This window comes from Uncinocarpus reesii, genomic scaffold (genome assembly GCF_000003515.1).
Source record: "Uncinocarpus reesii 1704 scaffold_4 genomic scaffold, whole genome shotgun sequence".
Taxonomy (NCBI): domain Eukaryota; kingdom Fungi; phylum Ascomycota; class Eurotiomycetes; order Onygenales; family Onygenaceae; genus Uncinocarpus; species Uncinocarpus reesii.
In genome coordinates, this window is record NW_003052497.1 from 467,428 (window position 1) to 486,338 (window position 18,911).

The following is an 18,911-nucleotide window of genomic DNA, read 5'->3' on the forward strand; positions in this document are numbered from 1 at the left end:
GCGTAGCAAATGATATTCGACCAAGTCGCAATGGCAAATATTTTAGCTGTTCAAAAGGAACGTTTGCAATTAACACTCCTGTTGCACAAGAATCACCAAGCAGCAGTTGGGCAGTTTTTTGCGGTGTTTATCAGCCATCTTAAGCTGCAATCTCGAGCCTCTGCATCCAATGCCCAATCAATACGACTCGGACACGCCGTCTCTTTTGTCAGGAGATCTCAGGCCGCTGGACCTTGTGCCGACTGAACGATGAGGCTGTTCCTGCGTCCTCCAACCGTTATTCATCTCCTCCTTCGTTGGAGTCTTCTGGCCTCTCAAGAGGGCCTTATACCACCAGATCCATCACTCCCATAACCAACCCTGTTAGACGTCTCGATGGTTCTTGGGGCTCCAGCGGAATATCGGGAAGTAGTTATTTTCAGATCAACTCTTTACTTTCCGTCGATGCTTCTCTGGCTTCGCGCTCATCCTTGATCGCTGGTTTGAGGCCTACCGCTCATGCCCTTTTTTTTTTTGCAAGTGGCGATTTCTTTGTGTAGCTAAGTTCTTGATACGAAGACTTTACCCTTGTCGATGCTGGGGTTCCGTTACCAGGTAAATCTGAGGTCAATTACTATATCTCTTCAAATCGGTCTTGCATCGACAGGAGTATGTATGATCGTTCCAATTGCCCTATCGCCCCTGCCGTTCCACGGAGAATCTATTCAAAACACATGTATATACTATGACCCTGCTAGCCTGTGATATATACAATTTTTCCAAGAACGAGCGGTAACGTAGAACATCACGCACCGCTCAAAAGTACAAATCAAATGTGCCAAAGAATCAAAATGCCTATACAAAAGAATGGTATAAGAACCTAGTAGAAATTACTTGGCACTTAATTTTCCTCCAAGTTCGGTAGGAATGCACCACTGTTTATATTGAATCCAGCATGCGCAAAAAGATTTTCCCAAGCACCATTGTCCGTAAAGGAAGCGAACGGATAAGTATGAGCACCACCACCGTCATGGCTCAGTGCTTCGTTCATCGTTATAAATGACTGATAGCCGTTGTTTCCGGCCATAACGGCGGAAGGAGTGGCGTCCGAGCCTAAAATACCAGCTAGGCTTGGATTTAGGTTGTGATTGTTGATGCTTTGCATCGGAGTTGTTGTGGCCGTCGTTGCGGCATGGAGTAAAGAGGCGGTTAATTGGCTGCTGTCGGGCTGAGAAGCGTGAGAATTCAGTTGAGAAAGGGGGTTGTGTAACGGTGTGGCTTGCAAGTTCGAAGGTGCGTTGGACATTGGGGACATGTCATTGGACATATGTGCCTGTGAGTCAGGATAGTGTGACGACGGAAGAGAGTGGAGCGGAGACTGCGTCTGGGATTGTTGTTTTTGAGGATGCTGGAGTAGATGTGGTGGTTGTGAATGCGTTGCAGATCTCATATATAAATCTTCGATGTGTTGTCCATCGTGTTGCTTTTTGATCAGATTGCCGGCCATGGCGTTTGCTTTGGCTTTTGATTTGCGATATTGTGCTACTACATTGGCAAGAAATCTGCTTTGAAAGAAGCAGCTGGTATTGATTGCGGAACATTGGCGGCCAAAATCTTCGCTTGCTTTGCAGAGTAAGTCGAGAATGGTATTCTCCGATTCAATAGGAAGAACTCCAGGCATCGAAAGTAGAATCTAAGATATATCAGCAACAAAGCGGTGTATTTTGAAAAGAGCTAATTGTAGTCCCGTACCTTGATAATAACGACGGCTGCGTAGGCAACCATTACATGTACGGAGTCCTGACAGTAGTAAAGATGTGACGTTGTCCCAAGACGATTGACAACCAAGCGCAGCATTTCCAGAGCACTTGAATAACAGATCCATAGAGACTGTTTGGAAACATTCCCACTAAGAATCGAAAGCTGTAGCCGAAAAGAGTGTATTAAGAGACGTAAATGGTGTCCATAAAACCGAACAAGAAACCGATGGCAGACGGATCTGTTGGCTACAACGTCCAACAATGTTAGAGAATATCGAAGAGTGGGAATATCCGAAAATGTTACCTTCATCCAATGTTTTATACCATTTTGCCTCCCATCTATCTAGATCACAATTGAACGTCTTAAGAATAAACTCATCTTTATCAATAGCTTGTGGCGTTGTTGCGACGGGGTGCAACCAGAAAACGTCCAAGAGATCAAATCCGAGAATCCTCAGCTGCACAAAGGCCACCATAACTTCATCAATTCCCGGGACCGCAAACATATGATGATGCCAATTCTCTGCGTTCCGGATCAGAGAATCCATATGGATCATGGATGGCCTTCCCAACTGTAGGCTCATGCTACGAAAATTCATTAGGATCTCAATGGCCCAAACACTCAAAGTTACCTTATGCAGGGAGGATAAGCGTACCTGCGATCGTAAACGAACAGCATCAGCCAGGTACGTTCCCTATTTCTCCGTTCTCTCAATTCCATCTCCTTTGTATGTCCTTCTTGGCCATCCTCGGCAGGCTCCAGATGCGTCGGATTCAACTTATGCCATCCCATCTCCATACATGCACGAATAGCATATCCGACAAGCATCCATGCTCGAGAATCACTGGGTTCTTTCCAATGGGTTATCAGACATATTCCTTGCACGATTTCGGTCGATTTCTGACCAGAACCAAGAATTTCTCGTAAAAGACTCTCAACGTGTTCGTGAAGCTTGACATATAACTGTGGAGAGAACACCTTCGCAGCAGCGGCAAGAAGTATTGAAAATAAGAACGATGATCGACTCCTGACGTAACGCATTGTATGCAGCATAGGATCGAACTGGCATGTGAACGGATTCAGATACTTGAAAAAGCTGATTGAAAGTAAACCATTAGATTAAAAGCTGCACAACAGGAAGGCATCAAGGTGTCGTATGACAAAATTCAACATACTTATCAAACAATCCCTGAGCACTTGGCATGCTTAACAAGTTTCGATTCACTGGGTCGTTAGGGTCCTTTATTGGGAATTCTTCTTTTGCAAAGTCTTCTGCATTGGAAGGATCGTCTCCAATTGGGCTTTCGTCCTCCACATTGAGAATGTTCGCAATTGTAAAATTTCCTGCTGTTGCTGATTTTCTTAACAAAGCAAATGGTGCAAGGCTATTGGAAGCCAGTGAGCGGCTAGTTTTCAAGACTTTTTGAGTCGAGCTGGTGACATTCTCCTTGGGGAACGGGGGTAACCAATTCTGTTTAGTGTCAATCGGGGTGTGATCACTCTGCTGGCCCAGTGTATCCTCTGTTTCCATTTTGAGGGTCGGTTCCATTGCCGTAGGTGTTCCGGGATTCGAGCCTTGGTGAGTGCTTGTTATTGCCGCAACAGCGTTAGACGCTTTGATACGTTCCGCTTTAGGGCGCAATCTGACCATGGAATCTCAACATCAGCCACCTCGATGCGTGCAGGATTTGAGCGTGGTTCAAAGACTCACTTGGTACCCGGTTTTCGACCTCGACGATGTGTCTCATAGAAGCAAGTTAGCGATTTTCTTTTACAACGATTGCATATCGCAGAGTCCGGCTCGCGAATGCATTTCATTTTCACTGTGCGACATGGTGTGCAGGCGGCAACAGCAGCACCACCAGGGGCACTCATTGCTCAAAGTCCAACTGACAAGAGCTGATTTGTTAAATCATAAGTTCAATTTGCTATCATCACTGTGTGCTTTGGCAATTCAAGCGGTGTGCAATGACGCATTTGTATTGCTCCATGCAAATGGGCCAGTTCCATGGGATCAAATGTTTGATCTGTGTGCCAAAGACGATATTCTAGGATTCGCGAGAGGACAACGCCTCGTCGACGATTACAGGGGAGAGAGTGTGTTGGCGACCCGGGTTAATTATTCGATGGTATTTTGCACGCGACAGTTTAAGATCGTGCACGATTAGGTATGCGGGCACAGGTTGATCTCGCTCTGCAGCCGAGTCTCACAAGTGCAGCGATCGATGGTGAGATGCGCAATGCGCCATGCGCCATGCACAATGCCTACTCCGTAATACGGACTTGACGCAAATGCAGAAGTACTCTGAAACTTTTGTCGAGCCTCGAGTCTTGCATGCTTTGTCCCTCACGTCGAGGCAGCGACTTTTGCCCTGTAGGTTCAGAATTTTCTGGTTAGTTTGGTCTTTGTCGTAAGCTTCCGGCGGTGGAGATCGTGAAGAGCAATTCACTGGTTAACCGACCAACCTCTCTTTCTTCACGCTGCGAAGAGCCTCCAAGCGCGGCACGGGGGGGGAGAGAATCGACAGAGAAGCCCACGAGAGCACAGAATGGACAGCCGACGGCCTGGCAGTGCTGGCATCAGGAGAGATGACTGGCCACAATCCACGGCTTCAACCGATGCCACCCTCTGCTCGTTTAATTTGCTGTCCTCATCGACCGTGGCAGCCACTAAGCCCGAAATGGAGCCTGAGATCACTTGCTCCTTGCACCCCTGGATGACACCTCCAGAAGAATACGATGTCTCATCATCTCATTAAACACTCGTTCTGCGCACTTTCGTCACAGTTCTTCAACGCGGAGACGTAGCCGTTGGTGCAGCACGTTGCACAGCTCCCGGTTTCTGGCCGTTTCTGGGGACGGCCACCCTAGAGTGCGGGCTTCCCGAGCTTAGCCCGGTGCAAAGGGAATGGGCAAGGAACAAAGGACGCTTTCGGCGGTGGCAACGAAGCCTGCAAGAAGCACATGGGAGGTACGCGGACAGGACATGCGAACGATGCCTGAGGCGAGGAAGGATGGGCCTTCATCCCTTGTGTGACCTGAGATGCCTCTCACGCAGACAACACGAGCACAAACGTCTTCCAATCCGGCATACATCTCAGAGAGCCGTGATCGGGTCATTATTTAGTTTCTCGATTTCGTCCAAGCGGGCCCAGACGCCTTCGATAGAAGGATACGAGGGCCACGAAACATTGCTCGTCAGTCTGCCCCACCCTACAGAATGTTCTTTGATGACTGCTCGTCTGATGCTGCGAGATTGAGAGATTCTTTGAATTTCAACTGTGTCGAGACCACCGTCATTCCAGTAGTGAGTCCACCACCACCAGTGGCACCTGGCCCTTTCATTTACTAGATACTTTGTACTCTGTTACGGAGTCTCCCCCAAAGAAAAAGAGCAAAATCCTTCAGGCTACTCTCTCCCTGGCGAAATCGGCCCATCTCAGCCGCTCGATCCAGATCCCGGGTAGAACATTTGCAAATCTGATATTTCCTGATCAAAGCGAAACCGCCTGGCAGTCAAGTTCCACAACCTTGGGCCAATTATCAGGAGGATTTCGCTAAACTTCCCGTCGGAGAAAGGTCAATTGCAGGATCTCACGCCCGGAGCCATCCATGCGAAGGGAAAGCCAGATCGGCCAATTTGTCTTTACGATACATACCCAACAACATTCAGCTTCAGGGACCCAAACGGGAATTGTAGCATAACTGCGGAGGGCTGAACCCGCAGCTCGAAAACGCCCGGCCCGAAACGTGTAAATATCTCCCTTCCCGCCCCCTTCCCCCCAATCCGCACCGTCGAATCATGGGCAAATGATGGTCACAAAGCGTGCGATGTCGAGTCAGTGGGGTTTAACTTTTATTTAGAAACAAGATGCATCTGTAACCAACTTCTCCGTCCAGAGGTCATGACGCTCAGCCGGAGAGCACGGGAGCCAGATCCCTGCCAATGAGAGCGATGTTAAGCGTTGGTCAGCTCAGCCTTTCGGGAACACACTGTCGAAGAATGAAATCTCCTTGCGGAACAAGGATTGAGCCAAAAGCCTATTAATATTTCTCTGAATACTTTTTCTCACATATTCTTGCCAGGGTTCATCTTCTTTGGAAACCACCCCAGCCTAGCTCTGCGTCCGCTGAACCAATGGCTGTTGCACAGTCCACCCTCAGGACGGAAGTTGGCGCCTCATCCAACCACAAACAGTAACCTTACACATATTTCCGGAGTGATTACAAGATTTCGATCATGCGGATGCACCCATCTGGGTCCCCTTTGCCGGACCGGCACATTTGGTTTGGAGTTTTGAACGCCGATGCTGGGAGTATAAGGGCGGGTGTTGCAGTTTAAAGAAGGGCCTGTCCCTGAGCAAATGGAGCTCTCCATTTCGTTTCCCTTGGAGAATTTCTCAATCATCGGAATTGCTCAGCCAGATTCACAGATTTATGAACCAGAGAAAATGCGCACCCCTGGACTCACCGCTGTTGCCGCGAAAACGTCACATGTCAATCTGATGACAGACACCGTCATCGCGAACCTCAACCCTGAGACATTACGAGCTGTTATTCGGTCGATGCTGGCGGGAGACCAGGAAGGACAACTGGCCAGCACATTTCAAAAGCATGTGCAAAAATACCTACAACGAGACAACGGAGTCTTGCCCGTCACCGCGTCGCTCAACTTGCACGGGGAAGCACCGTTCCACAAAACCATGGAAAGCATCAACAACCTCCGAATGCGAATCCTGGCACTCCTTGGGTGCGGCCTGCCGTTTGAAAGTCTCGAGATAGTTGCGGGAATCGTTCGGCACTCCGCGCCGCTTCTACGCCGGGTCGACTTGGCAGATGAAGATACTTTGCTATCTACGCTGGCCGCCATCGATGCTGACCTGGTCCAAGCTTCGACAGCCATCCAGTCGTATCTCATGAAGAATGGCAACCGGAGCCGTCTGTCTGAATGCCAGGTACGAGCGCTAGTAGAGCTAAAGCAGGGCCTGGACGAATGTCAAAGACAAAGCGACGCCCACGGAACAGAATTCGCCTTCGAGCGGGGGATGGATATGCTAGACGAGATCCTCGCGATGGTGAAACGATGACGAGGATTCAGGAGGACTGGGTCCCACGGCTAGATCATTTTTGATACCTTGCGGGCAACGCTGACCGAAGAGGTGGAGTTTTGGCGGACGGTCGTTTTGGGTTCGAATTGGCTGTTGTTACTTTCTAATATCAAGACCTGGGAACGAGGATCTTCGGGGAAACTAGAGCTGGCTGCGGATAGAATGAGTCACGGTGCTTGTTATGGGCTATCAATTGTCGCTATTGAATTCAATCAAGGGCAGCATTATTATCATTTTAATTGCTTCACGCGCAAGCCGCTTTAGCCATGAGACAATAATATCTGTCCACGGTAAATTGGATCCATGTCACATACCTGGGTTGTGGAAATGAGTGCTAGTGATTGTACGGAGTCGTCGCAAAGTGACAGATGCATCTCCTTGGAAGGTCTAGTAAGTGTAGTGCACTAGCCGAAAGCCGTTCAGTCCCAAGACACGCAGGTTGATATCACCCCGAAACGGTCAGTTTTGAATATTAAGTTAATCAAACTGCGTGCCAGGACCGAAGCTTCTGCATCATGTAGTTGACTCCGTAACTCAGATTTTCTTCCCCTGCTAGCCGATGCTTCGATTCCTGTAACTACCCATTATTTATTGATTTACCATGGTTTTCCTGCAGACATCCCATCCATCCCCGGCTGCGCGCTGCTCGGAATGGGGGCCAGGATGGGGATACTTGGGGGAACTTCTGGAAAATATCAAAACCCTCCCATGAAACGACCAGCGCCCGTTTTGATTTTCGCAATCTGATCCGTGATCTTATCATCGGGAAATGCAAGCGGGCTTGCATTTCACGGCAAGGGGGGTCCCCTGCTCCTCCATCCCCGCCAGAAAAGACCTCGGGCATTGGAAATCCCCAACTTGAAATTTTGTTGCTTCAACGGGGTCGTGCCATCCAGGGCCGTTATATTTTCAACCAAGCTCAAAACTCAACGACGACGTAGTTTAAGCCCGGTACGCTGGCTGAAACCCCGGATCAGACAGTGCTTTGACCGTTCTTCTCGAGCGACTGCAACCCCAGCAATTCCGCGAGCGAACGTTGCCTTGGCAAATTGTTGTGCACTGCCGCTGATCCTAGAACAACGGCCTTATCTCTTCGCTTTCTTTCGAGATTCACACGCATGCCTGTAGAAGTCCGAGAAATGTGACTTTCCCGAAAGCTCTTGCCGGGAAATTGCGCTTGAGTAGAGAAATTAGAAGAAGCGAGCATAGGCGATTCAACTGCGCCCTGGGGCCCTTTCCTGGTCCTCCCCCCACGCCCGTAGCATATTAAACACTGCATCGGCGTTTTAAAACAAGTCCAGCACCAGCCAAGCGGATCTAAATCTCCTTGGTCCGTGGCCTCCTGTTGTGCCTGAATTATGTAACTAGCATGGCAATTCAGATCGAGACAGTGCCGATTTCCATCGGGAATTGGACGGGAGTCAAGTGGCACTCATCCAGGATTGATATCTTGCTTTTCTGGCGGGCATTGACGCCGGAAAAGTGCGCGTCACACAGGCCTGCCCGATGCCCGTGGCTAACAATAGACTGATATCGTGAAGAATACGAATCGTCACTCCGAGATACTGAGAGCTGCGTCAGAGCACATATATATGCCTTTCAGCTGAACTCGGACTGCATTTTCTATTCACCCCCCACAACCCATTGATTGACATACACAAATGGAGACGTTTACTATAGGAGAAGACAAAGTCCCTAGGCTCTTCGTCGGGTTATGGCAGCTATCAAGCCCGGCATGGGGTTCAGCCCCGCGGTCCAAGATCATGGCCGAATTCCAGAAATACGTCGATGCGGGTTTCACGGCTTTTGGTACGTCTTTGCCCATTCTGGGACTGCTTTAGTGTTTTGGGAGTCTGACTGGAAGATGCCGGATTATTCCTATAGACATGGCGGATCACTATGGTGATGCAGAGCTTCTCTTTGTATGAGCTTCTCGTATCCCTTTTTGCTCACGGAGAACTTTGCGTCTTCGTTTTTCTTATATACTGCTTGTTGAATCACGCCAACACTCCGCCAGGGCCGCTTCAAGTCTTCCTATACTGGATCAAAGACCATTTTCTGTTCCACAAAGTACTGTGTGTTCGAGTCAACCCCGCAAACAGAACAGGCTCTCCGGGAAGCGATATCGCGCAGATTAAGCAACATCAAATCAGACAAAATCGATTTGTTACAGTACCATTGGCATGATGTGAGTGCCCGGTTCCGTCCATCCCCCGGAGGTGAATGCAAGGTGGGATTGCTCACAGAACGCTGGGTTTAGTATGGCGATCCGCAATACATTCCGGCCCTCCGGATCATGCAAGCGGACCCTCGCGTCAGCAACCTGGGGCTGTGCAATTTTGACACCAAAAGGATGAAAGAGGCCATTGATGCGGGGATCAACTTCGCAACAAACCAGGTCCAGGTATAGTTGTGACCAAGCTTGGGCTTTTTTTGAGACGGCTCCGTGGCTATGCTAATACGACGAAGTTCTCGTTGATTGATACCAGGCCTAGATATGAAATGGAGGCCGTATGCATCAAACATAATATCAAACTGTTAACATATGGATCCTTGGTACGAGTACCTCCCAGCTCATCTGCACGATCTCTTCAGCTAATAGAGACCTACTTCATTTAGTGTGGCGGCTTCCTGTCCTAGAAATGGCTCGGTAAACCCGCTCCTGAAGCTTTCAGCGAAGGGAATGACCCCAAGCCTTAGAAAAGTGCGTACTTTATCTCCAATCCACTATTGGGTGTTGGTGACTAAAATGCATTTTCAGTACCTGGAAATGATCACGATATGGGGCGGCTGGCCTCTGTTCCAAACCCTTCTAAACACTCTCTCCGCGATCGCTGCCAAGCACTCCGTCTCAATAACCACCGTCGCTGTACGTTGGGTCCTTGACTTCCCGTATGTAGGCGCGGTCTTGGTAGGGGCTCGAATGGGTGTAAGTGAACACATCGAGGCAAACTTGGCGGTGTATGGATGGTCTTTGGACGATGAGGACCAGGGAAAGATCGAGGAGATCTTGAAAATGAGTCGCAGGGACGATGTGTTTACCGATATGGGGGATTGTGGTTCAGAGTATAGATGATAAACGAAGCAGTGGCAGGGCTTCAAATAAGGGATTCCGGGTATCTCGTCGTCCGATTGAGTCCTTATTTCAAAATGAAAAAAAAAAAAAAAAAAAAAAAAAAAAACGAAGGCGCTATCGGTGCGTTTGATGGCCGATTTTCGACAAAACTCCTATAGATATGTACGCTGGAACCGTCAGGCGAAGAATGGTGAAATAAAAAATAGATTCCGCTATTATAGTAGTACAGTTTGTTATGCTAACCAAATCCAAACCGGATCTTGCTGTTGTGTGTACCGCATCCTGACAAGACGATGCTCATTGACAAGTCGAGCGAGGCCATCGTAGTCGAGATATCGGTCAAACACTTCCCATCACTCTTACTTCCAAAGAAGTGAAGGTAAGGGGTTTCGAGAAAGCAAAACGCTTCCAGTTCGACCCCCCAAATCCTTCAAGTGACAGTTAATGAAGGTTCCGCTGTTCTTCGCACGTCGACTGATTGGCACATCATTGACAGGATATGACAACTCAAAGTGGTGCGTCAAAGTAGGGGAGTTTGCGATTGTGGGTAAAACTGACGCAGTGATGCCATTAACGCGGGTTTCTGAGAAGATTGGATGAGTAGCTATATCAACGATCAATCTTCTTTCTTAGAAGGATCGTCTGAGATATCGGCATCTTCATCGTCGTCCAAGGGGACATCCATTACCCGCTGGCCTGCCTTCTCCAAGATCCGACAGCTCCACGCTCGAACGCCTTTATACACACCCTGAATTAAATTGTTAGAAAATGCAAGTTAAAAAAGCGCGAGATGGTTGCATACCAATAGGAAAGTAGCCACTCCTATCACAATGACAATCCAGCTGACGGACGAAACTCTGTTCCTACCGGTAGCGCCGGGTCGTCGACCGCCCCCAACGAGACCCGAGTTACGTAGATTCCACCAATGCCACGGTGAAACCGCAAAGATAACCTTCAGAAATGACAGGACACCCAGTGATGCAAGGCCCTTAACAAAATGCTCTGGCCAGGTCGCCGCTTTCTTCACCAAGGGAATGGGTTCGTCTCCTTCCTCCCAAAAAGTGCCAGATGCAATTGTTTCATATGGATCAACGTATAGATTGATAATCGGATCAGCAACAAATCCAAGGACAAACATCACTGACAGCAGAACCAATATAGTGAGGAGAATCTGCATGGAACTGCCGCTGATCAATCTACCCCATGCCACACGTTGTAGCTTGTATTGAAAACCACATGTCGGACACTGCCAAAAGTTCCTCTGGCCATAACGAGGATCTGCATGCCTCCATTTGCTCAAGCAACCCTCGTGAACGTATCTTGACGAGCCCTTGCACTTGCAAGGCCGAATTAAACGCCCCAGTGATGGATCTTCCGACTCATACGTGACACGAGGGCCGGATTGCAGGAAGGACGGAAGGTTCTCTGACATTGGGTGGTATGTCGGGGGAACAGTTTCCAAGCATATCCTGCAGGTCTTGGAAGGATAAGTCCTGCTTGTCCTTGGGGGTTCACCGCTGGGGTCAGCCGGCTCTGTTGGATTACCCTGTTGTTCTGTACTGGGCGAAGCTGCAGCTGGATGGGCAGCTGGGTCTTCGGGCCAATGCCACGAAGGAGCGTTACGTTGTTGACCCGGGAGCTCCATGAGTTCCAGAGGAAGGCGAGGAAAACGGTTGAACGGCAAGGAATAACTTGAGTAAAACAGTTGGAGGATATTAGGACATACATACAAAAATCACCCCGCACCAAAACCTAGCTGGCATAAATTTGTCCAATCTCCAAGTGCTAGAGACATGGCTCACACAGCGGCGGTGCAAGACCAGAGAAAGGATGCTTGAACGATGGAAGTTGTTTTTGGACGAGGACCACGAAAAGTGTGTGCTGGCCGGACCAGGAACGGCAGGATTACCCGATCGCCTAATCTTGCACTCCAAACTACGTAAACACCTCTGCCGCCTTGAGCTGGAGCTCTCTCAACGTCCAGCATCACCACCTGAAAGATACCCGCCTCTCCTTGACCGTTACAATTACCTTTCTTTTGCGCTGCTAGTAGGAACCTGTATCTGACTTCTCTATCATGGCCGACCGTTATTCCTTTTCTTTGACCACGTTCTCCCCCAGGTTTGTCTCCCGGCTCACTTAATTCTCTGGCCAAACCGGGGCTAACAAGTAATACAGTGGAAAGCTCGTTCAAATTGGTATAGAAGCTTCAATTGCTGGCTACAGAACAGGAATAGCTGATTTTATCTTACAGAGTATGCTTTGAATGCTGTGAATCAAGGTGTAACAGCGCTGGGAATCAAAGGTGCGAAGGGGATGGCCGCCTTGGCTGAATTTGATAGCTCACCATCTTTTCTCTTAGCTACGAATGGAGTTGTCCTTGCTACAGAAAAGAAATCCTCGTCGCCGCTCATCGATTCCTCGTCCCTGTCGAAAATCTCCTTAATCACTCCGGATATCGGCATGGTGTATTCAGGTATGGGACCTGACTACAGAGTACTCGTGGACAAAGCCCGCAAAACATCACATACTGCCTACAAGCGTATTTACAATGAATATCCACCCACCAGAATACTCGTACAGGATGTTGCCCGTGTTGTTCAGGAGGCAACTCAGTCCGGTGGTGTAAGGCCGTATGGAGTCAGCCTCCTCATTGCGGGATGGGATGAAGGGATCCAACCAGAGACTACAGAAGCCCAACAAGGCGAAACAGAAGCAGAAAAGAAAAAGGCTTCAGGTAAAACGGGGGGCATCTTGAAAGGCGGGCCCAGTTTATACCAAGTGGATCCCAGCGGCAGCTACTTCCCCTGGAAAGCAACGGCAATCGGTAAAAGCGCAACTTCCGCGAAGACCTTCCTTGAGAAGAGATATACAGAGGGCTTGGAACTGGAGGACGCAGTTCATATTGCGCTGCTTACGCTTAAGGAAACCATTGAAGGGGAGATGAACGGGGATACCATTGAAATTGGTAAGCCTATTGGCTCGAAGCACGATGAGGTAACTGACAGTTCTGCAGGCATCGTTGGGCCACCGGCCGATCACTTGCTAGGTTTTGAAGGAGTAGAAGGTGCTCGAGGGCCCAGATTCCGAAAGTTGACGAAGGAGGAGATTGAGGACTATTTGACCAACCTATGATAGACTCACGTATGAGCTTTGCATTTGGATTTATTCCACAGAGAATTGTAATGATAGATCCGGGTGTTTGAGGAGAATCAAGCAGGATTGAACGTTATCTAAAATGGTTATAACTTATATCGAAGCGTAACTAGCAACGAGTAGATCCTTGTAAAAATTGCGTTGTCGAGTTATGAAAATGGGATATTTCAATTTTTGAGCCTTGATTAAGGAAGCCAAAGGCATATTTGCTTGCAGGGCCATAAAAAGAGGAGCTATATCAGAGGTACTCGCGTTCAGAGCACGGGTGATAGCTGACTAGGTAGCTGACTGGGGAGAATGATAACCAAAGGTGGGGTACATCTAGCACCACCAACCGTGGCAACCTCCATCAAAAGGGGTCGGCGCTCTGCATATCTAGCTTAATACCGCGCGCCTTGTTTGGGAGTTTCATCACTTTTCCATGAGAATATGCAAAAAACCATTTTTAGAGAATGTGCAGTACCTTGAGGGGCTGGCGCGCATCTACTCTCAAAGGCTTTTCATAGCTATCATTTCTAGCCTACGATGACTACTGATACCGACGATGAACAGAGCTCGAAAAGACAAAAGGTTCAGGTTGAAGTTCCAGTTCCCGCAACTGGGCCCACTGATGCTGCAAATATGGCCTCGCCTCCCCGTCGGCCTCGACAATATCAGCTTGAGATGCTGGATGAGAGCCTGCGCCGGAATGTTATTGTCGCGGTCGGTCTCCAACCCTTAGCTTCATTCCCTTTGTTAACATATGAACATGTAGATGGATACTGGGAGCGGAAAAACTGAGATGTGGGTGTCAGTCTCTATCGGGGTAAATCCCAATTCCTAAAATGTTCGCTCAGTGCAATTCTTCGAATACAAAAAGAATTGGAACGATGCCCTATTCATAAAGTAAGCCGATTACACGACTCTAACATATTAATGCTGCGTGGATACTTATTGGCGACAGTTTGTTTGGTTTATGACGCCGACTGTCGCTCTAGCCGAGCAGCAGCATTCTGTGATATCGAAGCAGTTACCTGCTTTCCAGACTCGGATGCTGACCGGATTAGATAACGTTGACCATTGGTCGACTAAGAAAATATGGGACAGTATTCTTTTGAATATTAGAATTGTTATTTCTACTCCTCAAGTATTGCTGGATGCATTATCTAATGGCTTTGTGCACTTGCACGGCATAGCCCTTCTGGTTCTCGATGAAGGTAATACCCATTCACTTGTAACGTTGATGAATATACTTACACGAGTAGCCCACCATTGTATCCGAAGTGCTCCTGCGAATAAAATTATGCGAGACTTCTATCATTATCAAAAACGGGAGGACGGAAACACGGATTGTCTACCTCATATACTAGGCCTGACCGCCAGTCCCATTTCGAGTGGACGCCATACCGATCTGGAGTACTGATTTCTACCCCTAGTTCATACCTCAACATAATCGCTGATACAATACTAGGAAATTGGAGCAAAATCTAGACGCCGTCTGCGTATCTCCCAAAATGCATCGGGAAGATATGATGCAATTCGTATATATGCCGCGGTACTACAACATCGAGTACCAGAATGATTTTTGGAATGGCCTCTCAAAAGCGGAAGTGCTCTCCTTCATCCTGGACAAACTTGAGATTGGAAACGATCCGTATGTTAAAGTTATGAGGCAAAAGAACGACCCGAGGAATCAGCAGAAACTTTTCGACGCCATAACTAAAAGGAAAACCCCTTGCCTTGAGCAGTTGACAAAATGTTCCAATAGGATGGCAGTCATCCATGAAGAGCTTGGCCCCTGGGCTGCGAACAGTTTCCTTACTCGCTGCATGAAACAGCTCCGGGATAAATACTCCAATAGCCCCGAGACAAATTGGACAGATTGGGATCGAGAAGATCACTTGTACATCACCAGTGTGCTATCACAGGTAACCCCTTCAAATCTTGATGAGTACTTGGATGTTGAACCAAACGAAGTATCTACAAAGGTAAATAAATTGATTGATTTTCTGGAGAACGAACACGTCAACGGATCTATTGGAATAATCTTTGCTCGAGAACGATCGACTGTCGTCATGCTCACGCATTTGCTGTCTCTGCACCCGCGCACGAAGCATATTGGAACGATTGCTTTTTTAGGAAGCTCGTCCTTTGCTTCTCGAAAATCTGACATTACAGAACTGCATAATACCAAAGCGCAGATGACTGCTCTGGATGACCTTCGCAATGGCAAGAAAAATCTTATCATAGCAACGTCTGTCCTCGAAGAGGGTATCGACGTGCCGGCCTGCGATCTTGTTATCTGTTTTGACTTTCCCCAGAACCTAAGGTCTTTCATACAGCGGAGGGGAAGAGCAAGGAAAAAGGGGTCTAAATTTGCTCTTTTCGTTGATATACAGGATCACGCGGCCATTAGCACGCTAAAGGCAGTGGAAGAAACAATGAAAGGTTTATACCTCGAAAACGAAAGGACGCTAGAGGAACTCCAGCTCTTGGAGGAAGCTGAGGAGGATGGATATGATGGCTTCCGCATTAAGTCAACAGGGTGAGTAAAGTGCATGACGGAAACTCTTGGATATTTGTTATTAATCGATTATAGGGCCCTGCTTACACTATCAAATGCTCGAAACCACCTTTCACATTTTTGTGGGATCCTAGCCTGTGAATACGCAGATACAGAGCCTACATTCATGGTCCAAGGCGATGAATTAAGCGGGCTTTCGGCTAAGGTTATTCTACCCAATTTCTTTGAACCTCGCCTCCGAGAATTTCGCGGAATCTCAACGTGGAGGACAGAAAGGATGGCTAAGAGAGATGCTGCATTCCAAGCATACGTAGCGCTATATAAAGCAGGGCTAGTCAATGACTATCTGATGCCCATAAACCATCGAGAAAACAGCGCAGATGATGTTGGTAGCATGGAACGACCGAGTTTTGCGAATGTGTCGGATATTTTTGACCCTTGGGCAACTGTTGCAAATCAATGGCAGAAAGCAACTGAATTATATCAAAGTGTCATCGAGATAAGCACCGACTCCCAAGTTATTTCCCCAATGCTTATGGTTCTCCCGGTAGGGTTACCATGTGATATTTCATTCAGGCTCTTTTGGGACGAAAATACTACTTTCCTGGTTTCTGCCACAAGGACGACTCAAAAATTTGCGGCTGAACTTGTCAGCCTTGCTGCCGATACGACCTCGATTCTTCTCTCGTCTTTGTTCTCTCAAAAAATGATGCCTGGAAAACTAGACTTTTCTTGGTTATTTTTACCTCGCATGGACTTAATCGAATCCTCTATTAAGGAATGGTGCAAATCTGTCCGAGGAAAGATCTTTTTAAACGATATCGAAAAGGATTCGACCGCCCTCAAGGCCCTTGGCCTTGTGAGACGAATTGATAATAGATCGCGGCCTTTTACCTTTGAGGATCTGGTATGGAAATATATTGAAAATGAAGCGACTGATGGAGCCAACGTCAATGAGGAAGATACCGCCAGCTGCGAGGTGCTACATGTCGAAGGCAAAGTGTGGCCTAAACGCACTGATTTTTTGCATCCGGTAGCAAATTTGGATACCTCCAAAATGCATCATACTGCAAAATGTTTCCACCCAGCGAGTGAATGCACGATCGATAAACTACCAATACAATATACCCGATTTACATTGTTTATCCCTTGCTTAATACATAATATCGAGAAGACCCTAATTGCGGATGAGCTAGCTCGAACGATTTTACGTCCAGTCAAGTTCAGTGACCTATCACTTGTTTTAACAGCCATTAGCTCATCTGTTGCTCGGGAGGCCTCCAATTACCAGCGTCTAGAATTTTTGGGAGATAGCCTCTTAAAGTTATATACATCAATCGAGCTCGCTGCAAAAAACCTGCAATGGCCAGAAGGACTTTTGACAAGCAGGAAAAGCCATGTTGTCTCAAACAGCCACCTGGCAAAAGCAGCGACAGAGACAGGGCTGGATAGGTTCATCCTCACGAAGCCCTTCAGCGGCGCTAAATGGCGTCCTTCATACAATACAGATCATGTCCACGCTGGCGACGAAGAGGGATCACCGAGAGTGATGTCTACCAAAGTGTTGGCAGACGTTGTTGAAGCTCTAATTGGCGCAGCAAACATTGACGGGGCTGATGAGAAAACATTGGATTGTTTGAAAGTGTTCCTTCCAGAAATCAACTGGTCTCCGTTGGATGAAAGCGTTGGCCTCCTTTATCGCAATGCGACCGATTCTGGCGACGAGTATAGTATGGTCTTGCCAGAAATCGAGGAACTCTTGGGATACACTTTCACCAAGAAGTCTCTCGTTTTGGCTGCATTGACCCATCCGAGCAGCACCACCTCCCGCCACTCCTACCAACGACTCGAATTTATCGGTGACTCGGTGTTGGATATCATAGTAGTCCAAGCCTTATTCGGATCACCGAGGGAGTTCGCACATTATAATATGCATCTTATGCGCACGGCACTGGTCAACGCGGACTTTTTGGCTTTTTTATGCATGAACGTATACGTGGAAAAGGATCGAGGCGAAGCGGTAGAGAATATCAAGAAAAAGGTGAAAATTGAAATGACAAAACGGAAAAGCCACCTTTGGGGATTTATGAAGCACTCACAGTCCTGGGATATCGTTCATGCCCAAAATAGCGCCATAAAACAACACGAAGAACTGCAAGAGGAAATCAATGAGAGGCTAAACTCATCGCAATCGTACCCCTGGACACTCCTTTGTCGTCTGGATGCAGCCAAGTTCTTCTCAGACATCATCGAAAGTATCCTCGGCGCGATCTTCATCGACTCTCAAGGTTCGATGAGTGCATGCGAGGCCTTCCTTGAACGCATCGGATTGATGCGGTATGTGAGAAGGGTCTTGTCCGAGAACATTGATTTCATGCATCCAAAGCAGCGATTGGGCCACTTGGCCAACGCCCTTTCAGTCCGGTACGAGACCAAGCAGACTCTGGAAAGCGAGGCGCGACGATGGGAGTGCACCGTTCGTGTAGGAGACGAGGAGATTGTGCGTGTTGGAGACGGCATCAGTAACATAGAGGCCGAGACTAGAGCCGCTGAGGCCGCCGTGGCCGTTTTGCGAACAAGGGAATGCAGAAATGAGAGTCAAATGCCAGATGATGGGATGTCGGAATAATGTTTGATTTGTTGCAGATGACTTAGGATAAATGGATAGAGTAACAAGCTGATTAACGAGATAGACCATGATCAGGGCATAGTAGAATCCACATTGTTTTATTAGCTTCAGGTAGTTATGTCTTTCTCTTCTATTTCATGTTTGTGGCTGATTCACAACCCTTGCTCTGTGCTCACCCTCAACCCCCACAGTCATCACTCTCACTCACCAAAGGCTCACCCCTGCTCACCTTCAAAGCACCACTGTTGGAGAGCTCTCAGCAGAACTGCACTCGACAAGTGGCTGAAGTACAGCCGAGCGGACAGGAAGCCCTGTTTTCCACTGCCTATAATCGTATGTGTTTGTTCTTTTCTTATAGCTGCATCCAACTAGTTATACAATCCTTTTCGCCTATGCAGGAATACTCGGTCAACCCCTCACCTTTGCTCCGTGACTTACTTCCCCGGCGCCGTGTATGTTGAATTTCAGACTAAACTCATAGCTTTATAACTATCTCAAGACGATCAATACCCCTACACAACATGAGGGCTCTAGTGACTATCGGGGCCTGCTACCTTGACACCATCTTAACGTGAGAGATAACGTGGTGCCTGTGCTTCCCACTGTTGTCTCTTGCTGATGTTTGCTTTGGATAAAGAGTCGATTATTACCCAAACGAGGATGAAAAGCGGCGCGCATCGTGCCTTTCACGGCGACGTG

General features: G+C 48.0%; 7 protein-coding genes across 7 annotated transcripts; 5 read left to right on the top strand and 2 right to left on the bottom strand.

Annotated features, from left to right (window-relative positions):
• Positions 1–880: 880 nt before the first annotated feature.
• On the bottom strand, positions 881–3,271 carry UREG_06278 (uncharacterized protein; the record flags this gene model as incomplete). The annotated part of the gene is made up of 5 exons (XM_002583265.1): positions 881–1,672; positions 1,732–1,985; positions 2,044–2,324; positions 2,396–2,836; positions 2,916–3,271. 5 exons carry the CDS (start codon positions 3,269–3,271, stop codon positions 881–883), a joined length of 2,124 nt encoding a protein of 707 aa, XP_002583311.1.
• A 1,018-nt stretch (positions 3,272–4,289) lies between these two features.
• On the top strand, positions 4,290–4,499 carry UREG_06279 (uncharacterized protein; the record flags this gene model as incomplete). The annotated part of the gene is made up of 1 exon (XM_002583266.1): positions 4,290–4,499. The coding sequence occupies one exon, from the start codon at positions 4,290–4,292 to the stop codon at positions 4,497–4,499; it is 210 nt and encodes a 69-aa protein (XP_002583312.1).
• A 1,605-nt stretch (positions 4,500–6,104) lies between these two features.
• UREG_06280 (uncharacterized protein) lies at positions 6,105–6,827 on the top strand (the record flags this gene model as incomplete). The annotated part of the gene is made up of 1 exon (XM_002583267.1): positions 6,105–6,827. One exon carries the CDS (start codon positions 6,105–6,107, stop codon positions 6,825–6,827), a length of 723 nt encoding a protein of 240 aa, XP_002583313.1.
• Positions 6,828–8,509: 1,682 nt separating this feature from the next.
• Positions 8,510–9,924, top strand: UREG_06281 (uncharacterized protein; the record flags this gene model as incomplete). Its single annotated transcript, XM_002583268.1, has 6 exons — positions 8,510–8,657; positions 8,733–8,770; positions 8,866–9,036; positions 9,109–9,252; positions 9,451–9,552; positions 9,610–9,924. The coding sequence occupies 6 exons, from the start codon at positions 8,510–8,512 to the stop codon at positions 9,922–9,924; spliced, it is 918 nt and encodes a 305-aa protein (XP_002583314.1).
• A 616-nt stretch (positions 9,925–10,540) lies between these two features.
• UREG_06282 (uncharacterized protein) lies at positions 10,541–11,569 on the bottom strand (the record flags this gene model as incomplete). The annotated part of the gene is made up of 2 exons (XM_002583269.1): positions 10,541–10,672; positions 10,727–11,569. 2 exons carry the CDS (start codon positions 11,567–11,569, stop codon positions 10,541–10,543), a joined length of 975 nt encoding a protein of 324 aa, XP_002583315.1.
• Positions 11,570–12,001: 432 nt separating this feature from the next.
• On the top strand, positions 12,002–13,059 carry UREG_06283 (proteasome subunit alpha type 2-B; the record flags this gene model as incomplete). The annotated part of the gene is made up of 5 exons (XM_002583270.1): positions 12,002–12,045; positions 12,103–12,122; positions 12,179–12,229; positions 12,287–12,892; positions 12,941–13,059. 5 exons carry the CDS (start codon positions 12,002–12,004, stop codon positions 13,057–13,059), a joined length of 840 nt encoding a protein of 279 aa, XP_002583316.1.
• Positions 13,060–14,573: 1,514 nt separating this feature from the next.
• UREG_06284 (uncharacterized protein) lies at positions 14,574–18,212 on the top strand (the record flags this gene model as incomplete). The annotated part of the gene is made up of 2 exons (XM_002583271.1): positions 14,574–15,604; positions 15,659–18,212. The coding sequence occupies 2 exons, from the start codon at positions 14,574–14,576 to the stop codon at positions 18,210–18,212; spliced, it is 3,585 nt and encodes a 1,194-aa protein (XP_002583317.1).
• Positions 18,213–18,911: the final 699 nt, after the last annotated feature.